This window comes from Arvicanthis niloticus, chromosome 15 (genome assembly GCF_011762505.2).
Source record: "Arvicanthis niloticus isolate mArvNil1 chromosome 15, mArvNil1.pat.X, whole genome shotgun sequence".
Lineage (NCBI taxonomy): Eukaryota > Metazoa > Chordata > Mammalia > Rodentia > Muridae > Arvicanthis > Arvicanthis niloticus.
The window spans coordinates 67778785-67791646 of record NC_047672.1 but is presented as its reverse complement, the minus strand read 5'-3'; the positions used below and the strand labels follow the sequence as shown (position 1 = coordinate 67791646).

General features: G+C 41.0%; 1 protein-coding gene across 1 annotated transcript; it reads left to right on the top strand.

Moving 5' to 3' along the window:
• Positions 1-6980: 6980 nt before the first annotated feature.
• On the top strand, positions 6981-11634 carry LOC117720779 (disks large homolog 5-like). The gene is made up of 5 exons (XM_034519443.2): positions 6981-7139; positions 8225-8384; positions 9556-9699; positions 10343-10526; positions 11103-11634. The coding sequence occupies exons 1-5, from the start codon at positions 7007-7009 to the stop codon at positions 11142-11144; spliced, it is 663 nt and encodes a 220-aa protein (XP_034375334.1). The 5' UTR covers positions 6981-7006; the 3' UTR covers positions 11145-11634.
• Positions 11635-12862: the final 1228 nt, after the last annotated feature.

Below are 12862 nucleotides of genomic sequence, written 5' to 3'. Positions count from 1 at the left end.
GCAAGAGAGGAAAGACTGAAGTGGATGAGTGGATAGGAGAGCACCATCATACAGTCATAGGGAGGTGGAGTGAAAAGGGGGTTTCTGAAAGGGAGAACTGGAAAGGAAATTATATTTGAAATGCAAATACAAAATATCCAATAAAAAAGAAAAATAATTTTAAACAACATTAAAAAAAGACTTGGAGACCTGTTATTTCTTACAAACAAGCTGAATGTATTAATAGGTGTCTTATTGTCACTCAACCAAGCTGTTAAGGCTCAAATTGCCAATTACATGCTCACTCTGGTCTATAGCTGCCCTCACATCGTGACCTCATGGCAAATCTCCCTTTTCTCTTCATGTGGCTTCTCTACAATATTCTCCTCCTAGTGGTCCTTCTCTCTTACACTCCCATGTCTTCTGAGATCCCTGGAACTCCCATCCACTCCCCTACTGAATTTGGAGCTCCGAATTTATTTTCTTCTGTCCAGTGTATGAACAGATAAATTCTTTTACTAACCAACCAAGTGTGATGGAAAACCATTTTTATCAAACATATAGTCTGCAGCCAGATGTTGGGGTGTAGAAAACAGTATCTGAATGCACAGAGCAGAAAAGAATTCCCTAAATTAATTTTCAGACATTTGAGATTCTTCTATGGAGAATTCCCTGTTTAGAAGTTTACCCAATTTTGAACAGAATGACTTGTTTTTGTCATGTAAAGTTTCTTGAGTAGTATATATATTTTGAATACAAGCATTCTGTTTCTCTCTCCAGAGTTGGCAAATATCTTATCTTTTACCGAAGGATGCTGCTTTATCCAACTGATGGTGTTCTTACAGAAGCTTTTCTGTCTGATGAGGTACTATTGAATGCTTGTCTTTCTGAGTGCCTGACCTATCTATGTCCTGTTCAAAAATTCTCCTGTGCCAATGAATTAAAGGCTATTCCCCAACTACTCATCTAGGAGATTCAGTGCATCTGTCTTTATGTTGAAATCTTTGATCCATGAGCATCAGAGGTTTTTCCATCTTATGATATCTTTGTCAACTGCTTGGTTCAAAGATGAAGTTTTATTATCATACAAGTCTTTCCCTAGCTTGGATTGATTTACCCCAGGATATTTTATATTATTTGAGGCCATTGTGAAAGGTTGTTTCCTTGATTTCTTAGTACATTTGTCATTTGAATAGATGAGATCTAGTGATTATTTTTTTTCCAAAAGTGTTTATAAACCAGAGGAGTTCCCTGGTAAATTTTTATTGTGTCACTTAGGCATACTATCATATCATCTTCAAATGATGAAACACTGATTTTTTTTCTTGAGTCCTGAGTTGCTCAATTTCCAGAAGCTTATAGACTTTCTGTTGTCTGTTAAATACAGCTTTATAGAGTGGCAACCTTATAAAATACAAGAAGTTATGTTAATGTTTTTATCTGTGGGGACTTGTTTTGTTTATGATTATGATGTCAATTTATGTAAAAGTTCAACAAGGTGAATAGACGAGTTATATTTATTGTAGTTTCTTTAAATGTTCAGTAAATATCTGTTTAGGCTTTGGTTTATAACATTTTTGGGATCTAGTATTTCTGTGTTTAGTCCAAGTCTAGATGACATGTCCATTTATAAGATTGGAGTGTTGAATTGTCCCAATTTTGTGTGTGAGTGTCCCTAGGTGACTTAAGCACTAGTACTATTTCCTTGACACAAATGTGTGACCTTGTGCCTGGGTCATAGATGTTAAAAATTGAAATGTTATCTTGGCAGATTTCTTTCTATAATAAGTAAATAATGATCTTCCCAACTTCTTATATTTAGTTCTATTTTCCACTTTCTTTTGTTACATGTGAAAATGGATACACTTCATCTTCTTGATAATCATCCCATAGTACTGCCCTCTCTTAAATGCTGGTGTCTTCTGCTGACACTAGGCTTAAACAATATCCTCTCCCAGCCGCTCCTCATTGTGTCAAACCTCAATTTCATTGCATGACCACTTCTGCACTAGGACAGCAACTGCAATGGAGATTTCACCTTCACCCATAACATTCTCAGGCTTCTCACAATGTCTACCCTCAGCTGCCTCTCCTGTCCCTTTCATACCTTCAAAACCATTACCACTGGGTCATTCTTACACATACCGGGTCTAGCTGCAGTAGCAGTCTATCCTTAGCTATCTCTGCAACAGATTTTCTCTGTTCTGTGAGCAAACACTCCCTAGAAGCTTTTCCCTCAGTGGTTCTCACCTCCTCTTGATCACTGCTCATTTCTTTGCTCTTGCTAAGCAGCATCAATTGTTCCAAGAACCCCTTCTAGTCTTCACTCTAAAAGCTGAGCCATGAGCCTGAAGCTGCCCAGGTCTGCTCCTTGCTGGAACTAGAACATGCCCCCTTGTTCTTTTATATCATTACTGATTTCTTTTTAAAGTGATTTTCTTCACTGCCTGAGCTTGACTGTCCTGAAATTTGCTTTGCAGACTGACCTTGAACTCAGAGATCTGCATGGCTCAGTCTCCTGAATGCTGGGATTAAAGGTATGGTCAAACATACCTGGACCTAGGTTTTGTACACCTGGAACTCTCTGTGATCTACACTGGCCTTGGATTCAGAGAGCCCAATGCCTGTCTCCTGGTGTGTTTCACCAGGCCTGAAATAAAAGGTTTTCATTGCCACTATTCTACAAGGTCTGGATCAAAACCCTGTGCTTCCAGCCTCATGTTCTGGATGCCTAGTGTGTTCTCTAATTCTGGACTGTTTTTCGTTCCAGATTTAAAGTGTAAATGAAAACAATAACCATGTTATAGCACCAAATATGACATAACTATTCCCTGTTCAACTGCAAATACAAATAACATGTTTAGCTGTATGGGATCTTCCCATGAGATCATCGCCCCCTAGACCTGGTTATTCCATTCAACATGGGAGTCAGCTCCTCTTCTCTTCCTAGTGCTCCTTTATTACTTTTACATATATATATATATATATATATATATATATATATATATATATATATATCACTAAAAGCTTGATAATCTTCATCACGACAGTCTTCAGGAGAATAAGCCAGAGAACCTAGGATTTGCTGGTCTGATATTAGACTTCTTCATTAACATGATTAATCTAATTTTGATCACACTAGCAGTTACCCCCTTAATGTCTCTGTCAAGGGCAAAAAGCAGCCATATTCTTCACCAGAATTTCACAAACACTGACTCCAGGCCATATACTGATGTCCTTCTCGCTCAAATCCCTCGAGATGGGCTGCTAATAATTTTAATCACTCTCAGCATAAAAGCATCTTCTATATTCCTACTAGGATGGCCCAAAAGCACAACTGGAAGCATTGCACCACATTCCAAATCCAAAGTACCCAACTTCACAATCTACCTAACAAAACCACCATCAGGACTGTTACAGCAATACCCCACTAATGATACCAACTTCTCTCTTAGGATTTCCATTGGTGTGAAGAGAAAGTATGTCCAAAGGCACTTTTCAACAGGACAACATTTCACTGGGGCTGGCTTACAGGTTCAGAGTTTCTAACCATTATCATCATGGCATAAAGCCTGGCATCAACCAGATGAGAACGACATTGGAGGAGCTGATAGTTCTACATGTTGCTGTGAATTCTAAAAGGCTGTCTCAAGCATAGTCAGATGTAGGTCTCAGTACCTAACCCCATGGTGATACCCTTCAGCCAATAAAGCCAGTCTATTTCAACAAGATCTCATCTCTTAAGAGTGCCACTCCTTGGTCCAAGCAAATGCAAACAACCACCCCCAAGTTAGAGAAGACAATCAGGTGCAATAAAAAACCTTGTTGAGGTATCCTCATACATGATTTAGAAATAAAATACGGAGCAATAGTAAAATCTTCTTTCAAATGCACTTACTTATCACTATGAAAACATCTGTCATTTTGATTTTTCTTTAGATTTTTAAAAATCACTTCTCCTATCTAATTAGCATCATAAACGTGAGATCCACTATCAGCTGTATCTCTCATCCATTCAGCTATTACTTCTCATCTTGCATTTAATGTCTAATCCCTTTTCACATTCTGAATTAGTACATACAAAAGACAACCTTAGAATTCATATTTCTTGAAATTTTAAATCATATAATATTCTAATTGGGACTGATACCAATCTTTGCAAACAATCAGTAAAGAAATCTTTGTGAGTTATATACTTTTAGTCAGAGACTTGACCCTCCTTTTTGAGATTTTTATCCCTTTTTTCTGAAGCATTTAATGCTGAGAAATGACAGAGACCCTAGAATTGATCATCTAATACAATCTGGCTTCATAACCCAGTATATTTACCTATACCTAGCAATGTATCCTGGGTAATATCAATGCCACTTACCCAATTTATTGTTTTGGAGTCATAGGTTCCTCTTTGCACAATTTTTATCATGAAACTGAAGACCAGCTTCCAATACTGCTGTTGCCAAACATTTCTAGACTTGTGGAATACTTCTGTTCTGTGCTGTCACTGAATGTACAGTCCATTTGACATAGAATAAATATATACTACAGGAATCAATGGCATTCTTAAGTCTACTAAAATCAAACATTCATTAAAGGATTCCATTTAATGGTTCCATAGCCAGTGAAGTACTTTGTAGGGTGATATGTCACAACTGGATGAACTAAGGTTGGTTTTCTAACAACCTTGAGCCTCTCTCGACCCTGTTTTCAGGTTACTTATGGTCTGTTGCATTAGGTCTTTTTCAAGATGCTTCTGGCTGTGTCTGAATATTGTTCTTTTTCTTGTTTACATGTCTCTCTAACTTTCTTGTAAGGCTTTTATCTTATAGATCCACTTTTCAACTGAGCTGGTACATTAAACCAATATGGTTAATAACAATAAAGTCAAAAATATCAATAAGAAATAATCATAATCAATATTGAATTAATTGCAGTGAAGTCATTTAGCTTTTCATTTTCTGCTTCCTATTTTCCTGGTGACTGCATGACATTACCATGATCAGGCATAGTCCATGACATCAAGTGAAGCTCCAAAGATGCGGAACAGAGATTGTGTTTGTTACCTGAAATGAGGGCCCTAAGCAATGGTGTTCAGACTCCTCAGTGCCCATTTCACTTACTCTGTCCCTGCAGAGGATCCCAAGGTGTGCACCCATCTGCCTCAGAGCCAGGTCTAGGGAAACAAATGCAGGGAAACAGTGCTGGTTTCCCACTACTCAGTGATGCTGGATTCTCCACCAATACAGCACTCAGAGAAGCTAGAGATCATCATAGGAACAGTATGCTAGCAGCAGTAGATATTACTTAGTTTTTCAGATACTGTTACCCACTTTCATTTGTTCTTAATGTAGACATAGGAAAGATAGAACAAGGTCCATAGAATAGAAACATTATTTCAAATTCTGCTCTGTCTTCTCAAAATGAAAGACTGGTAGGGAGAGAATAGTAACATTTTTAAAATAGACAAACATTGGTAGGTGTTGCCTTGGATATTTCAATTTTTTTTCTAAAACAGGGTCTTAGGTATACCATATTGTCTTCTACTTGGCTGCCAGGTTATTCTTAAGCTCAGAGAATCCTGTTTCCACTTTCCAAAAGCCAGGCTTACAATTGGGGCTTCCAAGGACAGTGAGGTCAGGACTAGTCACTGAGAGAGATGGGCTTTCTAATGTTGAGGCGAGTATACCCCAGTATAGCTATAAATATTTTCTTCCATCTCTGCCACCTATTTCAAATTGTTGCTGTAATATGCCTGCTAATCACAGACACATGAAAATAACTTGAGTAGAACAAGGAAAGTCAGAGTGATCACATCATGTTATACTCTGTGTGACATTTGTTATTCTTACAACTTTCCAAAAAGACATACATAGGACACATCAAATTAAGGGTCAATATGCATTGTTATAATCTAAAATAGCCTGATGGGATTTGATCAATGAACAATACTTTCTGCAACTTCATCTTAGCTACTTATGTTTTTTTTGTTTTGCTTTGTTTTGTTTTTGCTTTATATGTTGACAAACATGTTTGGGGCAATGGCTCAGTCCCCAAATTCTGAGCTATGGTTCTGATCAATAGTGTGTGCACTCAATAAACCATCCGTGTTTCATTTTTATAGGAGTTTGTATGGTTTGTGGGTTGAATCAGGAATCAGAATACAAGATGCTAGGCACTTGTTCTCTCAACCAAGCTATGTCTATAGTATTGTCCTATGTACTGTGCCTACCCCTACCACTACTGAATATTTTATTTTTAAGAAAGAATCTCATGGTATAGCTCAGAGAGGCCTGTGAGGAATCCTGCTTTGGTGACTTTAGCACTGTGAGGAGAGCCCCACAGCCAGCCTCAGGGCTTTTTCATTGGTGGCTACAATACTGAGCTTCCTCTGTCAACAGATCATCAGACTGTTATGAGCACCTGATAACAGAAACTCTCCTTCCTAAGGATCCTTGGCATGACATTCAAATGCTGAGCACACAGCTTCATCAGTGCACCCCCTAATGTTCACTAATTTTGCATCCTGCCCTGCAGGCTCTTCCTGGATGTGACTTCAAGCACCTATACATGATGATACAGGAGACCTTTCCTCCTCCCACATTCTTCCTGATATGGTTTTCAGCTGTTTTTAATGTCTAATATAGCTGAATTATGAAGGCATGAGATAGGATGAGACATTTCTGGGCAAGGTCTGAAAGGAAACCCTCAGTAACATTCAGAAAAAAATGATTTAGGTGTTTCTGATCAAGTCTAGAGCAAACTCTAGTCTTTTCTGTCTTTGGAAAGTGAAGGTGCCTAATGGCTATGACCCAGGAAACACTCTTGAAATCATACCTCAGCTTCCTCACTGTACAGGGAGAAAATGAGCAGGGAGGCAAAGGGTGTTCCCCATGACATCAGCAGCCTCTTCTTTGGACATTCTATTGTTTCCTGGAGAGTTCTTGGCATCCCTTGTGATGTCATCAGTGTTGTAGTAACCACAAGTGCCCTGAGCTGTCTCAGTCAGTGTCTACAGCATTTGTCCATAGACATGCTTTCCCGACTGAGGAGAGTTTTTGGAAGAGCAGACTTGGATGAGATAGAAACTAGAGAGAGGCAGAAAGTAGCTGGCCTCTCATCTGGGAATAATGAAGGACGAAGGAGGTGGTCTTGGAGAATGTGGAGTAAGTCCTGGGAAGGGGATGTTGAGCTTCCTGTCAGAGGTGGTCCAAGCTAACATTCCTAGTAATTTGGGTACAGGAACTGAAGTCAATGGGAAGCATGATTATCAAAATACTTGAACATCAAGGATTTCAGAACATTAGTTTCTCTATCCCTTAAGGCAGGTGATGGCAAGGCCAAAGCAGATATTCTCAAACACTAAGTTTTTAATTTACTGGGTTTTGTGGTTGTTACATGGGGACAAAATGAGACAATCAAGAGTCACAGAGGGTCTAACTGATGCCAATTTATAGAAGGGCATCACTGTAATTACTTCCATGTATTATTTTTTTCATTATTCTTTTTCTCTTCTTTTTCTTTCTTTTTTTAATTTTTTTTTTTTTAGCTTCAGTGGATATCTGACACTAGTACTAGGGAACCAATTGTACTCCTGGCCATAGCCTTATGTTCAATGAACTCCTATGACCTCCTCACACTGATAGTACCCACCATAGTTTTCTGTATCACCCATTTTAGCTTCTGTATCACCATTGTGAGTGGCAGGAATATCTGTGCTGTAACCAAACCCCTCTCAGTGTTGATACACTCAGACAGTGAACCTATTGCCAACTCTGGGCTGTTTGGTGTTTCATTAGGGGGCATTGAACAATATGTTGATCATGGCCTCACCCTGCATGAATTTCAATCCAAACTACTGGGCCTTGACTAACAGGGTAGGAGATCTGACAATCTCCAATCACTCAAGTTCTTGGGGTTAGTTAGTTTTCCATCTGACTTGTGAAACTGCAAGACTGAGGGATCTAAAGCCAAGTTGCACCTTGTAAAACTGACAACAATTGTGGACAAGCTATCTCTGTGGTCATCATAAGCATGTGTAGGGAGACAAACACCTGGCTGCTTTCATCTCCTGCTCTCTTTTGAGTGATGGGAGAGCTGAGATTCACTTTGGAGGCATCTCAAGCCTAGACCAACTGTTTGTGGGGTCACTGGTTTCCAGGCATGGCCTCCTTCTGTTTGACATCAGGGTGTTCTGTCTAAAGTCTATGCATTCTCTTGGGGCAATTTAATTTTATTCTTCTGCCTACAGGGGCTGGCAGACAGACATCATCCCCTGCAACTGTGCTAAGCAAGAAACAGGCCAAGAAGGAAGAAAAGAGGCTTACCAAAGAGCTGGAGCTTTGTACCCAGGAGAGAAATGAGCTGAGAGACCGCTTGATCTATGTCACAGAGGGATCCATGAACAAGAGGTACTCCTTGCTCCCAATGCTTTGGTGTCAGTCTGACATCTCCAATGTCACCCTCATCTTACCCTTTTAAGGATAAGATGTCCAACTCTATGTCCCTAATTGCTTATTAGAAGAGAGGATGAACCTGATACTCGTTCAGGTGTGAGAAGAGAAAGGGACTCTGCTGCTTCCTCCAATTGAGATGTTTAACTTGTGGTCTGAGTAAAGAATTCTGGATGGAGGCAGTGGTAGTGAATGCCCAGCATATGTTTGGAGAGTCCATGACAGATGCAGAGTGTTTGTGGTGACACTTTGTACTTACCTGGGGCTTAACTGAGGGCTGGAAGGTCCTGGCAGCAGCTGGAGGTACCTGGTCCCACACTGTTCTGCTCAGTGCTTGACTGGAAGGCCTGAACCTTCTGCCTGATCCTCTTTGTGTGCCTTATACTCTGAGACAGTAATGCTGAATGAAGTTCTTCTGATTCTGATTGCATTCTCTCTGTTGCTCTATCTCTCTCTTTCTCATTCTCTGATTCTGTTTCCTTTCCTTGTCCTTGTGTGTGTGCTTGTGTGTGTACACATGCATATGTATGTGCAGACACAGAGTTGGTATATCTTTCCTTCCACTCTTTGGGAACTAGAGTTCTGTGCGTTGGCCTGTGGATTCCCCTGTATAAGCCTTTAAGGTGATATGACTCCTGAGGTCTGGGAGGCCCTACTGTAAACAGCACTGCTCACTGTTTGTGTGGTGCCATTTGTCTGTACATTTGTATCTCTTTGGCAGATTAGAAACCTGTGTTGATGTCCAGTCTCATCTCTAGAATTATGTGTAATGAATGTCGCTACACTATAAGTTATCCAGGATTTAGAATCCCTGTTTTGAAAATAGGAAAGTTATAATTACAGGTTTCTGGTGGACAAAGACCTGGGGCATAGTCTCTTTAACCAGCTAGACCTCAAGTTCAGGCCAGCTGAGTGAAAACAGGGAGCCAGTGTACCCTCCATCGGGATGCGTAGCTTCTGCTGTCCTGGGGCCAGGATAACAAGTTTCCAAAGCTGGAGAAGCTGGAGAAGATCCCAGTATGTAGAATGAAGAAAATGGCCTTCCAGGGTTGGGGTAGGACAGGACCCAGCCTGAGTTCCTGTGTTCCTAAAAGCCCATATTCATGGAGTTCTGTCTTCCTGGGGCCAGACCCTATTACAGCCCAAATCCACTGTATGAGAAATTGAAGTTAAAGGAGAAGATGATCATGACTTTCCTGCACAAATTAGAGATGGACAACATTGAGTGCACTGAGAACTTTGAGGAGCACAAGAAGGAGATTAACTTCTATAGGTCAGTAGAGGGCATGGAGGCTTCCAGTTGTAGAATGGCCATTTCTGAGTTCCTTTGATTTTGGAATATAGAGTCTGCAGGTCTGGTTCTGTCCTGTCTGCTTTTTAGCCACCAGTGTACCTTGGGCCTTTGGGACTCAGTTTTCTTTAATCTATAAGAGAATGTTACCCCTCCAGGGGTTATCCAGGCATCAGAGGGAGCCTCTAGATAGTAAAGTAATCGGGTTCTTATGCAGTATTGGACCTCTGGGGCTCAGGCAGGGCTTTACAGATGTGAGTTGGATGGAATACATTAGTTCGCATTAGTTCTCCTGACCTACATTGAGGGTATTTGCACCCTATTAATTGATGTGGCTGCAATACACTTGGCTGTCATGGAGATACCACATTCTTTTGGAGAGGCAGAAGGATGCAGATACCTCTTTCTTTTGGAGAGACATGGAGTCTTACTGGTGTTTGGGCTGCAGACATGATTAATTCTTACCTGCATTGGCTGTTTGCTGTTTGTGCAGTTGTCATGGATATATTGAAATGTATTATACTAGGTCTTCATGGGAACCTGGGTCCTGGTGTGGTAATGGGACCTATAAGTAGGAATGGGAAGAGGAGGCTGCAGGACCTTAATATGAAGAGTGTGTTTTCAGAAACCTGCACAGTCGGCTCCTGTTGCAGAATGCTCTTGTAAAGAAGACATTGGTCACACTGAAGAAGGACTGCAAGGAAGTACAGGCTGACTGGTACCTCCTCCAACAGAACTTGATTGATATGAACCTGAATGGTGAAGATGAACCGGAGGAGACCAGCAACCTCCAGGAACAACAACATCAGGTAGGGTCAAGAAACTTATTCACATTAATACTCTCTCATACCATTTATCCATTGGGACACTGAATTGTTGGCAAATGTACCTTGCCACTCTGCTGGAAGCTGCAGCCTAGCAATGGTAACAGATGAATTACATGTCACACACTTGCATGTCCTCATGATACGCAGAGCATTGAGAAAGTTCTAGGTCTTTTAACAGGAGTTGTGCAGGAGGCATGTGACCTCCCATGTAGAAACCTTGCAGGGTGTAAAGCCAAATGCAAATATCAAATAAGTGCTTCTCATTGTCAGTGGTCTGGGTGGCATGTGGCCTTCTCCTTTCTTTCTGCATCCCAATGAGGTCTCTTCCCATTTCCCAGTTTCTGATTTACACTGATAGAAGTCTGAGTGGTGGCTTGTTCAGCCCACGTGTTTGTGAGTTTTGCTTGATATTTTAGCTTGCCTGCAGATTTAGTAACTATAGTTTTAGTTGAATGATCCATGTTGACATGTATTTGAGGTGTTTGGAGCCAGAAGACTGACATCTGACATGCAGGTCCCCAGCAATCTTGTGTCTTAATAAGTGCCTTCCTCTCCCAGGTCTCAGAAACTGCAAGAGATCTGGAATTGGCTACATCCTAGGAAGAGAGCCTCCTGAAGAATGAGTTGCCACCTCAGGAGCCCCCTGCTGAGCTCCAGTCTCAACAGCCAGAGAGTTCCTTGGATGAGTCTCCTTCCTCAGCAGATCATATCTTCAGTGTGAATAGGCCCTAACCATGCAGCCAGAGAGACAGCCTGGCTGATTCAGGGTCTTTTCCTCTTTCCTGTGTGACCCCTTGAGGGAGAACAGAGGTGACTGCAATACCAGCAAGTGCTCAAGAGGAGAAACAGGCTGTAGTCTGTGCTGCTAAATGTGCAGTCAGGGAATGTTTCTTAACAATGTTTTCTGTTAGAGTTGTTATTGAAATTTTGTTTTTCATGGTTATGGTTTTTTGTTATGTTATTGGAATATTACATGTTTTTGTTATTGATTTTGATATTGGTAATGATTTTCATAGTTTATATTAACCTTCATATTAAAACCTGTTTTTTAATTTTTTCTTATGAATAAAAAGTAGATTTGTAACTCTTGATGCTTTGTTTATTTTATTTACTCTTTCTTTTACACTCCAGATTCTATTCCTCTCCTGGTTTACCCTCTTACTGTTCAACACCCTGTTCTGCTCCTCATCTGTGTCCCTGAAATGTCCCCAATGCCTCCCAACTCCTACCCAACCAAACTTCCCCAGTCCTTGGGGTCCTTTGAGTGTAGGTGCACCTTCTAGGACTGAACACAGACCTGGCTGTCCTCTGTTGTATATGTGTTGGGGGCTTCATAACAGCTTGTTTATGTTGGCTGATTGGTGGTCCAGTGTCTGACAGATCTCTGGCATTCCAGGTTACTTAAGACAGCTTGTCCTCCTACACGGTGGTCACCCTATTCCTCAGCTTCTTCCAGCTTTTCACTAAGTCAACTAGAGAGGTCAGCAGCTTCTGCCCATTGGCTGAGTGTAAATATCTGCAACTGACACTTTCAGGTGCTCGTTTGCTCTTTCAGAGGGCAGTCATGATAGGCCCCTTTTGTGAGCACTCTATACCCTCAGGAATACTGTCAGGTCTCAGGTCCTCCTCTTGAGCTGGATCCTCCCTTGGGTCTGTTGCTGAACCTTTAGCCAGACTGATGATCATCTCAGGCTAGAACTCTGTCTAGGATGCCTAGCTCTTCACTGGTGATTGTCTCTCAATTTCTCCTTGCCTGGATCTGCCCATGTTGCCCCATTCAGAAGTTTTCTGTCTAAACCCCGTTTCTAGCCATGGTCCATTCTAACAGGAAGGGTTGTCTTGTCTCCAGCTTGCTTTCCACCACTGAATCCAATCTAGACCTACACAGTACTATGTCATTTTGGGATTGCTTTTTATATGGTGTTTTAGAATTTTTTCATCCTTTTAGATACTTTCTTAATTTACATTTCAAATATTATCCCTAGTCCAATTGTTTTTACTTCCAGAGAAAAATCCCCCTATACCATCTCCCCTCTCTCTGCTTCTATAATGGTATTCCTCACCTTCCCACCCACTCGAGTGTACCCTCCCTTGCATTCCCCTACACTCGGGCACGGAGCTTCCACAGAATCAATGGCATCTCCTCCTATTGATGCATCACAAGATCATCTTCTGCTACACATGCAGCTATAACCCTGAGTCCCTTCATGTGCACTCTTTTCGTTGGTGGTTTAGTTCCACGAAGCTGTGAAGGTGGGTCTGTTGTGTTAAAGTTATTCTTCTTTTGGGGTTAAAAACCCCTTCAGCTCCTTCAGTCC

Excerpts from the sequence above, each read along its gene's own strand:
- LOC117720779 (XM_034519443.2), top strand. The coding sequence starts at position 7,007 with ATGCTTTCCCGACTGAGGAGAGTTTTTGGAAGAGCAGACTTGGATGAG. Across the intron at positions 7,140-8,224 it reads GTGGTCTTGGAGAATGTGGA|GGGCTGGCAGACAGACATCA; the intron begins GTAAGTCCTGGG and ends TTCTGCCTACAG. Across the intron at positions 9,700-10,342 it reads AAGGAGATTAACTTCTATAG|AAACCTGCACAGTCGGCTCC; the intron begins GTCAGTAGAGGG and ends GTGTGTTTTCAG.